Raw genomic sequence first — 17,891 nt, forward strand, 5'->3', positions numbered from 1 at the left:
GCTGCATGCAAATCTTATATTGTATAAGACTGTGTCTAGCACAGGCGTGAACAACTCTTGTCAGCTCCACCCCCAAATCCTGCTCCCAAGCAACTTTAAGATTGTTAAGATATTAGGACTTAATTTAATCTATTTCAATGTATATAATTAAAATTAGGCTCTTTGCCAAGTATGACGTGGACCATGTCAACACCAGAAGCTCCACGAGATCTGCTTTGCTGTATATTGCAGTTGTGTAAAAAAAAAAAAAAAATGCTTGGAAATTCCCATAGTCAATCTCCAGTGAGATGTTGAGTCATTGAAATATGGCCTATTTAGCCTAGTATCGTCACAAAGTGAATAAAACATGAGCATCTGCTAATAGCTACTCTATTAGCAGATGCTCAAGGGAGGGTAAAAGAGGGGTAGGAGTAAAATGTAAACCCGAGTGCTGCTACAAATTAACCCGGGCATCCCAAAAAAGTAAATTAGCCTAGAATAATAATAATAATAACAAAAAAACTCCAGTGAGATGCTGAATCATAATAAAAATATGGCCTGTGTAGCCTAATAGTGTCACAGAGTGAATAATACAAGAAACGTAAAATGCTTGTTACATCTTCCTGCAGAATATGCATCAATTTATTTGTCTTCTCTCCAAAATAATCAAAGTTATGTCAATTTTATATTAATCTGAACTTTTTTCTTTCTCTCAAAACATGGTATTAAATGGGCCCAGACAGGGATAGCTACCGAAACCGTGTATTACGGCCGTTACCCGTGTCACTGGTTGTTTTATCTGTACTTTTTAATGTTTCGGTATAATTTATTATCAACCTGCAGCCTCTCCTTTGCTCTGTGTGCAGAGGCTGAGATACTCCACACACATTAGAGTTGATGACAGCTATGCTCATGAAGGTAGATGCAATAAAACCTCCATGAGTAAAAAGCCAATACTTTATTAATACACCTGTTCAACAAGCATAAGCGTGTAGAATGCGATATTTCAATCTCCTCTGTCTGCAGTCTCTCATCTACCGCCGCTGTTTTACACAAACATAGTGCTCTACCGCAACTTATAGTGAATTGTTTCAAACAAGCTAAAACAAAATCATAGTCATCCAGGTATCTTAAAGTATGGCAAATTACAAATTCTTGTAAACGTAACTGCTCCCTGAGACAAACCGACCCCTCCTCCCTCTACCAGTGGTACCTGCAGGCAGTGAATCACATCCGTAGAAGAGGAAGGACAGGATGAATGACTGACACTGACTGAGTTATTCATTCTTTCTAAACTTCAATGAGTATTGTGATATAATATGATTATTTATTTTACTGACATTTTAGATTTGTTTCCAGTGGTAATATATTACTGTCATTCCATGTCAAATCAGACCTAATCCAGATAAATTCACACAGGTAAAGGCATTGTTCTACCTCTAGGAAAAAAATGTCCACAATGAAAAAGCAGGGTCTTCCCTTATTATTTTTTAATTTTTAATAATCTCCTGAACTTTCTTCATGTTTTTCTTGGTTCTGAGATGTATTAGAAATTTGTTGTTTAGTTTTACATGCATTGTTATTGTTGTTAGTGGCAGAGTGATGTCATTCATGCCTCACTGCATGTAATGACCTCCTCTATTTTTATTTAAGATGCCCCACATTGCTGGGATTTCAGCCTCCTCCTTCTCTCTGTCCCCAGAGAGAGTTAACTTGTTATGCTCAGGACAACATTTCAAAGTTAATTTTTTATTTCTGGTTCATAACCACTTTAGTGGAGTGCAACACTGCGCTGCAGTGCGTGGGAACCTTGGAGGCATTCTCTTGAGACTCTGTTAGAAGTCAAGCTACCTTAGCTGTGAAGTTAGCCAGATAAGGTGCCTCATTTTTCTCCTTGATTTATGACTGTTTTTGTTTCCCAGGGAACGGGGTGATGAATTTGTTTTCCTTATTTTTTAATGCTCTCTCCCTCACTCTGTTTCTTCATGTCTTTCTGAGACGATAGCCCTCAGTCGAACATTGCAATTCTGCTTTTGCATCTGTTGATGGTGAGGTGTGATTACAGTCATGCCTCCAGTCTTAGAGTGAGAAGTAATTAATGTTTATTGTATTGTGTAAATATCCAAAGTAGGTGTAAAGGTAGTTTACAGTAGCTCATCCACATCTTAGAACAAGTCATGCTGCAATTTTAAGCAATGTTCGCACAAGAAATGAAGATTGTAAGTAGCAAGATTTATGTGTGTCAGTTGCAGATCGACTGCTGCTACCACAATCATACTTCTATACTCTATCCATGAGCATCTTAATAGTGAGGGGAATATGCTGTCCTCGTTCCAGCACTTGAACTTGATGGCAGTTTCCTGACAGGTCACAGACACTGATTGGTTATGGTAAAATGGACACAGTCATTTGGATCCACACTACTGAAAAGTTTTGCTGCGGCTCTCACACCTGCATGTGTAGCTTTGTAAACTTTGAGGGGACACAGGTTTTGCTTTGCTATGATACTGCACAAGCCTGCTTTATGTCTTACCTGTATGATGTCAAATAACTAATGACAGTAACAATGTTAACAGGTAGCAGTCAGACCTAAATCTATGCCGCAATTTCTCTAGCAAAGAAAAGCTGTTTTCAGATCATTTTTACACAACACGGCTCCAAACACTGAGGACATTCAGGCAGAGAATGTGATTGAAGTCTCTCATTTGGGATGCGGGAAGGGTGCCAGATGTTAGGAACTAATGAAACCCAAGGGCTACCAGAGCATGCTAGATTAGCAAACAGAATTTAAAAGAAATTTAATCATTTTAGACCAGAGTCTAGACAGACAGCATGTCAAATACAAACCACTTAACTGCACAAGGATAAGAAAAAGGTCACTATATGATTGTAACTATTGATTCCTCTTTGAAAGTTATTATCAACATTTTAATTGATATTATCAACTTCTGTATTATTATTATTATTATTATTATTATTAGTAGTAGTAGTAGTAGTAGTAGTAGTAGTATTTTTATTTTATTTTTTTATTATGTACAGCAACATAAAAATGAGCACACAATGCTTCCAAAACAATCCAGTGATCACAAGGGACAAACAGCTGATAGGTCACATTATTAAACACACACACACACACACACACACACACACACACACACACACACACACACACACACACACACACTAGCTGTTATCATTCCCAACCCTGACGCAGAGGGTGCCTCCATTGGTCTTTGTCATCTGCCTCATGTCATCATCTTAGCTTTCCCTGACCTCCTGCTATGACACAATGACACACCCCTTAGATAGTTAAATGCCTCAGCCTGATTGTTCTTGCTCTTGAAGATGAGACTTTCTCCACATGTTGCAGACAGGTATCAGATTGCCCCTCTCTTGCCTCTAAGATCTTCCAAACACACCAGGTCCTTTACAAGGAGCCTTTGAAAGTTGACACATGTCACTTTTCACACGTGTGTTTCAGGCAGATGTCTTGCAGCAGACCCAAATTGTGCAGGTCTGTTGGTTTCCTGTGCAATAATCCCTGCTATAGATCAACTGATAATTTTACTTTGGTCTCTGACTCACCTACTGATGATGAAAAACTAGCATGCAGTTGCCACTGAGCTATGAATTTCAATGAAGCTCTTGTCAAGATCCCCGCCCTGCCTACTCTATAAGCAGAATGGTCTGGGCCATGGCCCAGTGAGAAGTGTAGGCTAAATTGAATTTTTTCTCAAACATGAGAGCCTCATTCCTTAGATACCTTGGCAGCAGCCTTGCCTGTCTTCATCAGCATGGCTGTGACAGTTTTTGTCAGCCTCCCTCATTTTCTTGGCCCTGTCGCACATACTTGGTCATTCATGGTAATGTGGAGGCCATCACTCTCGTCCTCTTGTCGTGAATGGAAGACAGTTAAGAATGTGCCTGTGTTAATAAAGTAATCATCCACTCCCATCGTATATGCTTGAATCATTATATCAGAGGCATTTCAATATTAGTGTTGTTTTTGGTTGTACAACACATTACTATTGACTACGTTAAAACTTATACAAAATGGTTACATGCCATGTGTGGTACATTCTACAGCTTAGCTTATTTCGTCAGCAGGATGCCTAATATCTGAGTTTTGCCACATTATTTTTTCAAAACATGTATGCTCCAATACATCAAAAGCAGCAACTGTTTTCCCCTAAATATTTTGACATGAGCTAGCTTCTAGCTCATAGAAAATAGTTCGGACATAAAACCATGATCTCTGATTCTCAGCATGAGGTTGTTTGTATAAAACATATATGCAAAAGATGATCTAGACTTTTGCAGTAATTCTCATAAAACATAAAGCATAGGCAGCAAACTGAAATTTGAAGTACCATAGTTACTGAGTTCTTGTCAAATGATTTATGATTGCCCAACTCTAGTGTACATAAAATGGCTGTGTGTGTAATGCTCTCTACCGTAAACTTAATACATTTGATACTCAAACACTTTGTGATAGTGTTTTCAAACTGCATACATATCATTATGTCATTACATAATTTAAAGCTTCAAAGTTAGACTTAAGTTACCTCCTGCAGTGCCAGTCACAGTGCTGTCACACTGCAGAAGCCCGTTGGTTTCTCTTCAGTCATGAGCAAGTTTTACCTTTAAACTTTAATTCAGATTTGATGTTGATAATTTCTTACACTTCTTTTAAACATCCACCTTTACACATATTTTGTTTACCAGTTAACTCAATTGCACAAAAGACAAATAAACTCATGGACACACATCTACCTACTACTACATACTGCATACTCCTTTTCAAGAAATTAAATTCCGATAACAGCTTCTCATTTTATGTTGTCACCTTGAGAGTTTCTGTAGATTTGATGGCATGCAGCTTGTTGATTAAAACTGTACAAATGGTGAATGCTAATGTTCAGAGATGTTATTCAGTTTCAATCAGGAGGGAGGTGCAGTCGGTCACAATCTCACTTACCCCCTCTATTTTCTGCATACCTAAAGATTTTCACCTTAACTAACAATATATGATTTGTATCTATTTATGCTTCTTATTTGAATCAGGTCAGAACTATCCTATCTGTCCGTTAAAGTTGTTGCTGCTCTTCGTCCCATTCCCTAAGGTCACTATTGGGTGAAAACCTTGGATCTTCAGCATATGATTTGTCAGTTACAGGAAAGGTAGCACTGTTTTTTATCTTGATTGCCATTTTGTTCGATTGTATCCAAGAAGTCTCAAAATTGCACTTGGTTTCATGAGGCAAAAAGCCTATTGCTTCAGTTATTATGTGCACCGTATCACACACTCCCTTGTTCCTTTTATGAGCTTTAAGTAGATGTTTAGTAATCATGTTGTGGGAGTGGGAAGACTAAAAGAAATATTTGGTTTATGTAAATGAATACCTCACTTTTTGCATTGTTTTAACAGCTCTAAACACCATATTTGGATCCAGAGAGAGCTTAGTGGCCCAAGCCAGAGGTCTCCTAACAATTAACGTACTTAACTTGAGAAATAATCTCGAGAAAGCCTGAGAAATATTAAGAAACTTTGTTTTTAATTTTAGTGAACAATATAGTGTATATCCCAATGTATGCCTTCTCTTGGAAAAGTTATAAGTTCACTATGTTGTCTTCTGGAAGCTGAACATTAGTTTTAAAAGCTGCCTAAGTAGCTTAAGTGAGCTCATTTTTGTGGTCCTTTTCATTTAAATCCTTTAATTAAATAGTCTCATTGAGATCAAGATTTCTTTTTCAAGAGAGACCTGTGTACAAAAAATAATATACACAATCTGATCATAGGCAGACACAGATAATTACATACATTACACATTTTCTCATTCAAGAAAAGTATATGAAAATGTGATTGTAAATACATACTTTCAAGGCTTTGTGAATGCAATGCAGTATAGTGGAAACCGTTCACGTCTGGTCAAATTGATTACTATTGGTGGATGTTTTCTATAATCAAGTTTTTCCCTTTTTCTTTATTTCACACGCAGATTACTGTCTAATTGACATTTGTGTCTTTATTACATAAACATAAAGTAATGAAACAGACAGGTTTGCTATTTACTGGTTAAAGATAAAATAAAAAACTGTGCCATGTCCTTCTTCTGCTCCAAGCCTAGTTTGAATGGTCGGGGTGAAAACATTACACTCCACTCACGTAACATACCTGCTGCTGTGAGAGAGCAGGGACGATAATTACGCACTGTAAAAGTCCCAAAAAGCGAACAGAGTAGGAATGAGAGGGCAAATAACTGACTGAGCGACAGTGGCGAAGCTATCACATGGTGTGAGAGTATACACACACACACACACACACACACACACACACACACACACACACACACACACACACACACACACACACACTCACAAACACACAAACACACATTTTGAACTTATTTTGGGAGAGCAGGCAGGGATGGTCACTACTGGTGGTACAATGGCAGTCCAAAAACTAAGCATATCAGCTTCCACTAATAGGCTAACAGTTCCATGATCCATATAAACTGTTGATGCCTGAAACCATGTTCATTATAAGCAGTTTGCCACCTTTTAAATTGTTCTAATGAAATAAGGGAATGTAACTTCATATGTTGAATAAGGTTCATAAGGTTGAAATGTCTTGGGACCTGACATTGCGTATTTAGATATAATCAGAGGAGAAGTAACTAGGCACTTTTTGCAGTAGACTCTTATAAATAAACAACATACAATGCTGCTCTCGTCTGTTTGTTAAGGAGGACCATTCTATGTTTTTGTTTAAGATGACCTGTGATGAAGCACAGCATACTAAGCTACGTGGAGATAAGAGGCTTTAAGGTGGAGGGAGAAGCATTTTTATATACAGTATTACCATAAACAAGGGCAAACAAAATTGTAGATGTCTGCAATATTCTTTTGCTTATCAGAAAAGAAACATGTTTTGTTTCTATACAAAAATCCAATTTTTACCCTCTGTTTGACTGATAGTGTTCCACATGGGTCTTAAAACTAAGTCTGGTATCCAGCTAGAGTCCTAAGTATTTGTAACATTCAACAGTTTCAGTTTCATACCCATGAAGGATTTGTGGAGTAGGCTGGATATTGTTAGGTGACCTAGAGAATACTTTTTACCAGAATTTAAAACAAGCTTATAGTTTGATGAGAGAGATCTGAAATGTATCAAGCACACTGTCGATTTGCAATAGCCAGATTAAGAGAAGAGGCAGTAGCATATAAAATGGTGTCATCTGCATAGAAATGTACATTACAGTTTGGGATGGCAGATATAATATGTACAGTATATGGTGAATAAAAGAATGCACCCTTGTTGAACACCCACGTTAACGCTAAGGGGACTTGACTGTTCATCAATACCAAGTGAGCATAGTTTTTCCAGTAGAATAAATAAATAAAAAATCAAATGCTCTAGATAGGTCTATTAATAGTGCACCATGTTGTCAATTGTCCACGGCTTCAATAATATTGTTAAGTGCACATAATGCTTCTGTTGTTTTGCTATGACATGATGTAATATTTTTTTAATATCTGATATTTTGACCAGCACTAACATAGGCTATAATTACTTTATTTGTTTGATTCTTTTTGTAGACACACACGGCATTGCCTTTTTCAAAAGATGGCTCCTTCACTGGATGGAAAGAAATGTGCCCTTCTTAGGCGAAACTAAATCAAAATCCAAAATCAACTTTCACATAAAGAGTGGCAGAAAAATTCGATCTGTCTGTAGCAATGATGGAGCAGCGTGAACTTCCTTAACCTAATTTGAAGAGGGCTGCAACTCACAAATGTCACTTGCTTTACACAAGTATAACTTCCATAAGAAAGTAATTCTGTCCCCTGGACAAAAACCCCTTACTTGATTTTTTTTTTGCCATTTTTCTTTCTTCTCTCAGGAGATCAATACCACTCTATCAAGGCCTTTAACATGTATTTTGTTCCTAGTAGCTTTATTGTATATTTGCATTGAGAATTATATGCCAATAATATACCTATATTTTTGAAAATATTTCTCTGTCTGGTATTGCTATACAAAATTCAGAGACTTATTTGGTAAGTAGATGGTTTTGATTTACATTTAAATTTAATTTTTTTTAGGCAGATTGGTCTAATTACATAATTTTGAGAGTCTTGTGTAGTCTTGTCACCTGTCTGTATTTATAGACTGGTAACAAATTAAAACAAAAACCTTAAAAATGAGTAGAAGGACACGTTGACAGTGTCTCCATCCTTAGGGCATGAGAGGTCACCGAGTGGTTTGATGAGTATGAACACCATGTGAATCATATGCTATGGCCTTCACAGTCACCAGATCTCAACCCAATATAACACCTATGTGAGACTTTGTTAGACAGTGCTCTCTCCCCCATCATCAAAATGCCAAATGAGGGAATATCTTTTGGAAGAATGGGGTTCATCCCTCCAGTACAGTTCCAGAGACTTGTAGAATCAATTCCAAGGAGCACTGAAGCTGTTGGCACTAGTTGCACATGGTGGCCCAGCACATTACTAAGACACTTTATGTTGGTTTTTCCTTTTATTTGCCATCTTTTTGTGTATGAGATATATATATATATGTTATATTTATAAATTTTAGACTTATTTATACTATTTATACACAATGAATTTGATATAAATCTGCAAGTGTCAACTTTAACTGGGCAGGTGACTAAACTGCAAGGGTTCAAAAGTAATTGGACACTTGGCTACTTAATGTTTCTTGGGCAAATTTGTTGTTTTAATATTAGTTCATGCATAAAAGCTCAGATGAGGCTCAGAGTTCATTTAGAGTGCACAGTTGCCATTTAAATTGAGGCAGAGTTGTCTCTCAGTGTAAGGAGGTGACCATGATAATATAATGAGGCTCAATTATTAAAAAAAAAAAAAAAAAACTAAACAAAAACAAACATCAAACAGACAGATATCAAAGGTTGTTGAGAACATTCTAAAAAGACATCCCTCTTGTGGATATGCAAAAACAAGTATGTATGTATGTATGTAAAGAAATATTTGCAGTGTATATATAAAACCTGCATCCGTCTGAATATGCTCTCTGTTTGATTTTTCCCTCTTTCTACAATAGTTTAGTGCAGTCTTCGACATGAGACATGCTGTGTTTACTACTGCTCTCTTCCTCCTCAGTACAAAGTGTTGAATTCTACATGTGTTTTTCTGCCTTAAAGGTTGCCACAGTGGTTGATGAGTATGAAAGTGTTGTTGTCAGTTGTCAGTCTTACACTATTGTGATATTGATTTAATGTTTGTTATTTCAGTTGGGTGCAGAGTTTCGGGCATGAGGGTCTTGGACTGCTGCTGGACATTTTGGAGAGGTTGCTATTCAAGAAGCAGTAAGTTTATGCATTCATTTGTGTGTATTCTTGTTCAGACTCTTACTATCTCACTGCAATTACTTATTATTCACGGGATCAATATTAACTAATAATGACTAAACAAACAAACACATATCGTTGTAAGTTTTCCTTGTTGAGTCATTTTATCAAAGTAATTCAACAATTTTACACATTTGCTAATAACAAAAAAATATATTCATATTTGGCAGTGGTACAGTTAATAGAAGACCTTGAGTTTTCTATCATCATCACAGTCTTTCATTTTTTTTCTCTGAGTGGCTTCTACACACTTTCTTTCAGAGTCCTTAATCAGTATATAAAAATGTAGGCTTGTTTCCAAACAGTATGTATACAATTTGTGGTCTTAATGCTGTACATAAGGGACTAACTGCTCCTCATTACTGTCTTGTGTCCTTAGGCAAGAGAAGATTGACAAAAGGAACCAACATAAAGTTGTCCAGTGTCTCAAAGCCTTCATGAACAATAAGGTAATGACAATGCATGTCTTTGTGAGTAAACCCAACTGATTGATTAATTGTACTGATTATTTTCTTTGCACATGCATCTGCGGGCATAACAGCCCACATAAACTTTAATCAGGAGCGCTTCCGTTTTTATCAACCTTTGTTGAATGACTGAAGGTGGGTTTACTACTACTAGGAGTCCTCAAAGTTAGATTTTCTAATCCTACTTTAATGTTATGGAAATGCATCCCAGGATGAATATGTCAGTTTGTCCTTTTACTCTTTGGGGGGAAAAAAAATCTATCTTAAACAACTTCCTGTATTTTGATTCTGATCTGTATCAAATTAGGCCTCTTTCAATGACAAAAACTTGTGACCAATTGAGGAGAAGAGTAGCATCACAACAATATGGAGTGAATTGAGGGGAGCTTTGCTGAAGTGCAAATGGAATCTGAATGACACTGTGTGACACATTTGCACAGATCTAAGATTCTTGGCCTGCAAAATGCCCTCACTCTGGAGTTAGTCCTTTCTGATATATGGAACTGTAAGAGAGAGTGTGTGAATAAGAGAGTATAAGTGAGGGGAAGAGATGCCACTGCTAAGGTTAGCACAAGAGAAGCAAAACTTTATTTGCTAATTATATCAATGTTGTGATGCACTAGGGGAGAAATTAATAACCATGAATCACAAACAGTGTGTCTCTGTGTTTTTTGTTTATCTTTATCTCAAGCAAAGCTGTTATTTTTTTTAAATCTGCTATTGGTCTATTAGCCTCATCTTTTTGGTTATTCAGATGCAGTGGAAATGCAACAGTATTGTACATAATGGAAGTTTAGTCACAGTTTTAGTTCCTGAACTTAGTTCCAGGGACTCTTTAGTCCTTCAAAGTATCTGGTCAAAACAAGCCAAAGCACAGTTTGGGTGATAGACATAGAGGGACATGGACAGCTGTTTAACACAAATTAAGTGTTGCAGATAACAAATCAATTATGGAAGCAAAAGAAACAAAATGGCATTTTGAAAAGATATGAAGACATAAACTGTTGAGTTAGGCAATAAATCTAAAATTTAATGAAACTGATGTTATGCATCTGTCACTGACCCAATTTAAGACCATTATGTCTGGTAAATGATTTTTCTTCAGACAAGCTGTCAGCTGGCCTTTCCCTTTTAATGTACCTGAAAGAATGTTAATCACTGTTAGTTTTGATTTTCCGAATGCTTTCATAACTCATTTTGTTATTCTTTCATTCATGTATTTGTACAGTTTCTTTAATTTAAACAAAATTATTAAGTAAAACTATATAAAAATATGATCATATTTTGATAAAATTATCCCACCTAAAGTCTATAGACAATAATATTGAATTGTCGCCCAGGCTGAAGCACTTGGGCATAAAACTGTGCTGTGTTGAAGTAGCTTTATTTCACAATGCCTCAGATTTTCCTGCTTTTGTGCTGTTAGTCCAAAGTAGCTACGAAGGAAAAAAAAAATATCTCGCCACATGGAGCTAAAACCCAGTGGAGACAGATATACAGCCGCTCTGGCACATAGTGTGGTGTAAGGTCTCATGTAATCCTGTGTCTCAACAGGCGCCAGACACCAGCATTTACCCGTAGGCTTCTCTGTTAGCCCAGACCTTTCCCTGGCTAGAGAGGCATCTTGGGAAGGGATGTACCCACAATGCCAAGAAGACAGGTGTTCTCTGCCAGCTGTCAGTGCAGCCTTTTCTTCTTCTGCCTTCCCATCAAGTCACACACTTGCATATTTTCTATTGTCTGTCACCAGTGGCACAATAATGTAATTCTTTGCTAAGGTGTATAGTTAATATAAATGCGTGTAGTATCTAGCTCTGAGCTGTTTATTTTCCATGTCTTAGTACTCACTGACCTAAGCTTTGGTCATGTATATACTATACTGTATATGTAAACAAGGGTATTAAGAAGTTAGAAGATCTCCTAGGTTTTCATAAGTATAGAGACAAGAGGTTGTTAAAGAAGAAATAGCGTGTACATGAGACATACACTAGACAAACACTCTATCACAAATCTGAACACCACATTACTTGGTTAGCTGACTGCCTCTAAGATTCAAGTGTTCTTTAATGCTGGGTGTTACTACCAAGTCTACAAAAGAACTTTTCAAATCAAACAGGCAAAACTGAGAAAAAAAATCACTTATTGATGTTTTCTTTGGTAAAACAAACGCTCTTTTCAGTGCTTTATTTTTAATATATTATTTGTAGTGAACATTTTATTTTTTGACAAAATCAGACATTACTGAATTGATTTTCTCTGCACAAATTAAAACAATAATTACATTTGTGAACGTTGCTGACACTGTTTGTCATTGTACACATGCTAGTACTGTACTGACAATTACGGCTACAACGTAATTGTCAGTACAGCATATTGATAAATTGATATTGTTGTTTATAATTATGGCATTCTTGCAAGATAGTTTTTTTTTCTCTTTATTGGCTTTTGTGTACAGCACATGGCAAACCTCATACAGTACAATAATTCTAAATCTTTTCAATAATGATCTTGCAATTTAGTCTGATTTTCTGGTGTTCAAGTTCATTTGTACAATAGGTTGTGCAGAGCCAGAACTCTGAATGGGATTGCATATATTGCATTACAGATGAGACTAAAATCACTGTAAACCTCAAGTCTGACATACGATCATTCAGACTTGATTTGAAGTGTAGGTAAATGTATTGAGCTTGAATTCATCTTGTGTTCTTAAAGCAATAAGACTTGGTTTTAATGTGTCACATGACATTATATTCTTGTTGCAAATGAGCAGAATTACAGCGTATCTAGATAATCATGTTTTGTGTTTGTTTATTGCAGTATGGCTTGGATCGAATCCTGGGGGAAGAGAAAAGTCTTGCTTTACTGGCAAGAGCCATTGATCCCACCCAGTCTGCCATGATGACTGATGTGGTAAAGCTGCTGTCAGCCATCTGCATTGTGGGCGAAGAGAACACGTATGATCTGACTCCATTCCTTCTGTCAACTAATTTTTTGATTTCCCAAAAATGAAATTGTACTGTTGTTTAAGTTTTACTTAAAATTATGGTCCAGCTGATAAATACTATTTCTTATTTATTATCAATTGAAAGCAGTGAGCTTACAGTGGTGCATTGTAACGCATGTTAAAACACTTCTCAAAAGGCTGAAATGCCACAATTTCATAGTGTGGAGTAATGGAAAGATAGGCTTGTAATACATTCCTTTGAGTGTCAGTGTCACAAGTTGCACTGAGTATAATATGTCTTGTCTTGGTTTTGTAAAAATACAGGAAAATTGATTCTAAGTGACTCAAACCGTGAATTAGATATTCTAATAATTACATTTGGTAACATGGTATGCATTTCTCCAATGTAAGAAAACAACAGAGGTTCCATTTATTATGGGGAATTATTTCAGTGGAACAATATTTTCAGTGGAGGACTCTGTATTTGAAATATCAAAATAATATTGATCGCATTATTGAAATGAGTTAATGAATGAACCTGTGATGGGTCAAGAAAATTGACAAGAAAAGGAACCCCGGATACTGTATAATACTGTAGAGAGAGCTTATGGTCAAAATCCCTTTAAATTAATGTATTTTTTCTTTTTTTCCCAATTGTTCGCTCATGCATTTCCTGTTCTCATTTAGTTTGGAGAAGGTCCTTGAAGCCATCACCACAGCAGGCGAATGGCGAGCCATTGAGAGGTTCAGTTCCATTGTGCAAGGACTACGTGATCGCTCAGTTCAATTACAAGTAAGTGCAAAGTGCAGCCCCTGACACCTTGTTGTTTCACTCAGATTTTCTCTGAAATGAAATATTGAATGACAGTGGGAAGTTGACTATTTCAACGTATCACACTCCAGGGTCTCTTAGTCACTTAGACATTCTTTTCTCTAACAAATCCTTTTTGTCTTGTCTAGTCTTTTTTGTTATACTCTTGTTATCAGTGAAATCTGGGTAAGTGTTGTGTATCACAGATCCAGTCACAATGGCAACATGGAATTTTGAAGCTTGCATGTAAAGGAATAAATTTTGCTTCTCTTTTTTGTATTTTTAATCCATGCCTAGTGTTCATCAACTGTTGTTGGAGCAAAGTTATTTATATATTCATGCTGGTTAAGTATTCTACTTTAGATGCATTTTGGTGATCAAACAAGCAACTGTGATGTAATGAGGCAGTCTAGAGCCTGTTAATCAGATTTTACCAATTGCTGTAATGAACATAATCATTCTGTAGTGGTGTTAGTTGCTCAGTTAAGATGAAGATCTTCCATGATTTGTTGTTGCCATATGTAATGACCTTTTTCTGATAATACTGTTAGCATTTAAGTTACAGGAAAGTGTAATAATAAGCTACTAATAACTACTGTAGAACCAGGAATTATTTCATTGTACAATAAAAACACAATAACCCCTAGTAGAATAAAAAAGCTATAATAAGGGACCCCACTAAAACAAACAAACATACAGTTTATATTAAAAAAACAAAACAAAATGATAAAACATATATTTCTCTTACCTATATACAGAGAAGCTGTCCATGCATACAAATTTTTACCTGCCACATTGCCCATTTCATTATCTTATGCACTTCCTTTACACATTACCCCTCTCTCTGTGGACATGATCTTCTAGATGTATCATCTCCCTGCTGATACATACACCTGAGATGCATATAGGCTGTTTTAAACAGAGACAGCTTTGGTTTGTGTCACAATATTGTAATTCATGATTAAGGCATGTTGTTTGCATTTTTAATTGGTTGCTGAGGGATAAGAGTAGAGTATTCATTCACCCAGTACCTAACACAGACACAGTCTTGTTCCACTATCCATGTGGAGACATTCATTGACATAATGCATTCCCTTTACCCTTACCCTCACCTTAATCTAATTGTAACCTGAACTGTAAAACCCTCAAATAGCAATTTTTCCCATGGGTTAATGTGCATTCAGGTTAAAGTCCCCACTGCGATATAAGGACAAGTACACACACACACAGTGCATGGTGAGAATAAAACTGTAGTATGTACAACAATTTGCGTCTTAGGTTGCTTCATATTCCCGTGCAATGACCAATGCTGAACTTAATTAAGAGATGATATCTTTTTTACCCCAAGTAGTATTATCAATATCATTTGCATTCAGTTTGCTGTAACTACCTTTGTGAAAAACTACCGAGGAGCGGTAAGGAAGCAATAGCAGGAGAAAATAGTGAGGGAAGCGGAGAGTTTTACATGGAATTTGCTTCATATAGATGCGTCTAATATACAAAACTCATCTGTGGATATATAAACCGAGTGTTGTGTACTGGAAGGATTATATGGCCTTAGTAGTGTTTTATTGATGCTTTGTTATCCTTCCTACTTCCTAATACACAGAACAGATCCCTTTTAACCCCATGCATTATTAAAGCACAGATATTGTTATCCTAACCACGGCAATGTGTGGCCAAAGGCTTTCTGTCCTACTTGACTACATTTATACACAGTGTCCCCTGGCAGCCTTTAGCTTAGGGAAAGTGTGAATAGACAGATTTGGCACCACCAGAATCAAAGATTCTTAGCGTATTTGTAATTGACTTAGGAATTATTGGCATTATTCAGAATACAAAGCTGAGGCTAATGTAGATGGTCAAATATACATATACAGTATAAACATATAAAATTTTTGGTAAGTTGGAATCAAATTAAAGACTTCAAATACTAACATTGCATCTATATTGTGATATTTTATTCATGAGGGAGTTATGGAAAGAATTGTAGTGATCTTTCTTGCTGAACCATTTGTCTTTTCTTATTGAAAATATTTCCAACAGTCTGCATATTGATTTTAATAATATGCAGTATACACTGGTTTCATTTTAAAGAATGAATTTGTACTGTATATAATAAAACCTATACTAAAACCAAAGGATATGTGTGAGGGTAGGAAATCATTTAAATAATTGTAAAGAACTTTTAACATAACAATGGTATTGGTTTCTTGACTGCCCCTGCACCCAAGTCAGATGTCAAGACACTTTGTAATGTTACCTACCTGTATTACAATATTAGAATGGTACTGTCAAGACAGGTAATTACTAAGCTTGAGTGCCACGACAAAAATAAGAGTGTGCTATCAAACTGACAATGCACCTTAAAACATCTGAATATCCTTCCTAAGCTCTAGCATTGCCATACCCTCTTTTCACGCATGAGTGGATTGCTTTACTGATCAATAATTGATTTTTCTGTCTGTGTTTGCCCGGGCAGTTGAAGAGTCACAGGATTCAACGGTCCCTGTGCAGTAAACCAAACTCAGACGGGAGTGAAAAACAGCTTCCAAAAGAACGAGTTTGCCCTTAAATTGACTGTTAGTTAGTTTTGTGTGTATGGGTCTGCAGTTGTTGCATTAATATTAAAATCAGCCCCCCCAGTTGGTGACTGGAGAAAATAGACATGCATTAGTTATGGTCCTCTGCTTCCAAGGGACATAACCTATTTAGAATGCATGCCGGCATGCTTTTCATCAACTTCTGGAAGAAGAAGTCCATCGTTTCTTTCTCCGTTCTCTCTCTCAACTCTCACTCCTCTCCCTTTCCTTTTTTCTCTCCCTTTTGTTATGTTCACCCTTCATGTTGCAGGTGGCATGCATGCAGCTCATCAATGCTCTGGTAACATCTCCTGATGAGCTGGACTTCAGGCTGCACATCAGAAATGAATTTATGCGCTGTGGCCTGAAAGAGATATTGCCGGTAAGCACAACAAAACCACACACTCGCCCACACATAGACAGATAATATAAACTCACACTCACCTTGTATTAATATTTAAATGAGTTGTCCACTTCAGTGAAATATTGTAGATTTGCTCCAGCAAATTATTTATGAAAGACAGACGAGAGTTTGCACGTTCTCTCTCTGTGCCAGCACCCAGAAACCAATAAAGTTTCTAGTGCCTGGGCTAATCATCTTCCTACTGGCTTTTATACCATCTACCTAACATGTTTATCTGTTGTAAACAATGTTTCTGTAGCTGCCAGGAAAACAAATACATTCAAATGAGGAGCTGGTCCCCACACCTGTATACCACAATGAGTAATACCATTTAGAATTAGCTCCCTGTCTTTACTTGAGCTTGATGCTTCTCTGTTGTTGTTTATATCAGAGCAGTGCTTTCTCTCTGATTTAATTTGCTTTTTTTGTCTCATTTTCTCTCAGTGTTTTACTTTGTTCTTTTTCTATTTCACTTCATCTGTAGCAACTGACAGCCATCAGGAATGAGGCACTTGACATTCAGTTAAAGGTATTTGTGGAGCACAAAGAAGAGGACATGATAGAGTTCTCCCATAGGCTGGAAGACATCAAGAGCGAGTTGGAATATCCTTGTCATTATAACAAACAGAAGCATGTATGTGTATGTAACTCCTTGTAAATGTGGCTAATATGCATCCTGGTGAGATAATAGATAACAAAAGTTTGAATTTAAAATAAAATACATGATTCTTTAATTTCTTTTTCATTTCAAAAGCTTCTACTTTTTTATGTGAAAATGCCACTGTAACTACATTCATAATGTTTCTGCACTCATTTCCATTCAGGTTTTTCCTTTAGTTTGTCACACCTCTGTATGTTTCCATTTACGTACGAGTCCTTGACTATTTGCACTGATGCGGGGGATGTATTCAGTATTGTGCACAGCATGGTGAAGGACAGCAGTGCAGAGCCCTATTTCCTCTCTATACTGCAGCACCTGATGCTCATACGCAATGACTACTTGGTCAGGTAAAAACAGCACACCCCACAGTATACTTAAGTAAGCAGCATGTCCGTCCCTCATTTATTCTGCATGTATGTCTGTGACTTGGTCTGTTTGACAATAATGATGGCCGACATAGCATTTAAGAATCACATCCGAGGCTAGTGCACACACGAACAAAGGTCTTAGCACCTTTTGAGCACTGGCTATGATGTACACTGGTGAAGAGCTTATGTTTTGTGGAGGTCTTACTCTTTCTGCCTTAAACCATCTCAATGACATTGGCTAACAAAGAGAATGCTGTCTCTTTCATCTTCAAGCCATC

The 17,891-nt window shown here is 36.8% G+C and overlaps 1 protein-coding gene across 1 annotated transcript in view; it reads left to right on the plus strand.

The window, feature by feature from the left end:
* diaph3 (diaphanous related formin 3) overlaps nt 1-17,891 on the plus strand; it is a 163,351-nt gene that overhangs the window by 19,751 nt on the left and 125,709 nt on the right. The window contains exons 6-12 of the mRNA XM_022767790.1: nt 9,261-9,335; nt 9,757-9,826; nt 12,662-12,798; nt 13,476-13,581; nt 16,453-16,563; nt 17,069-17,187; nt 17,476-17,592. Of these exons, the coding sequence (XP_022623511.1) occupies nt 9,261-9,335; nt 9,757-9,826; nt 12,662-12,798; nt 13,476-13,581; nt 16,453-16,563; nt 17,069-17,187; nt 17,476-17,592 (735 nt within the window). The remainder of the gene's footprint in view (nt 1-9,260; nt 9,336-9,756; nt 9,827-12,661; nt 12,799-13,475; nt 13,582-16,452; nt 16,564-17,068; nt 17,188-17,475; nt 17,593-17,891) is intronic.

The sequence above is a fragment of the Seriola dumerili genome, unplaced genomic scaffold, assembly GCF_002260705.1.
Source record: "Seriola dumerili isolate Sdu_G_001 unplaced genomic scaffold, Sdu_1.0 BDQW01001299.1, whole genome shotgun sequence".
Classification (NCBI taxonomy): Eukaryota; Metazoa; Chordata; class Actinopteri; order Carangiformes; family Carangidae; genus Seriola; species Seriola dumerili.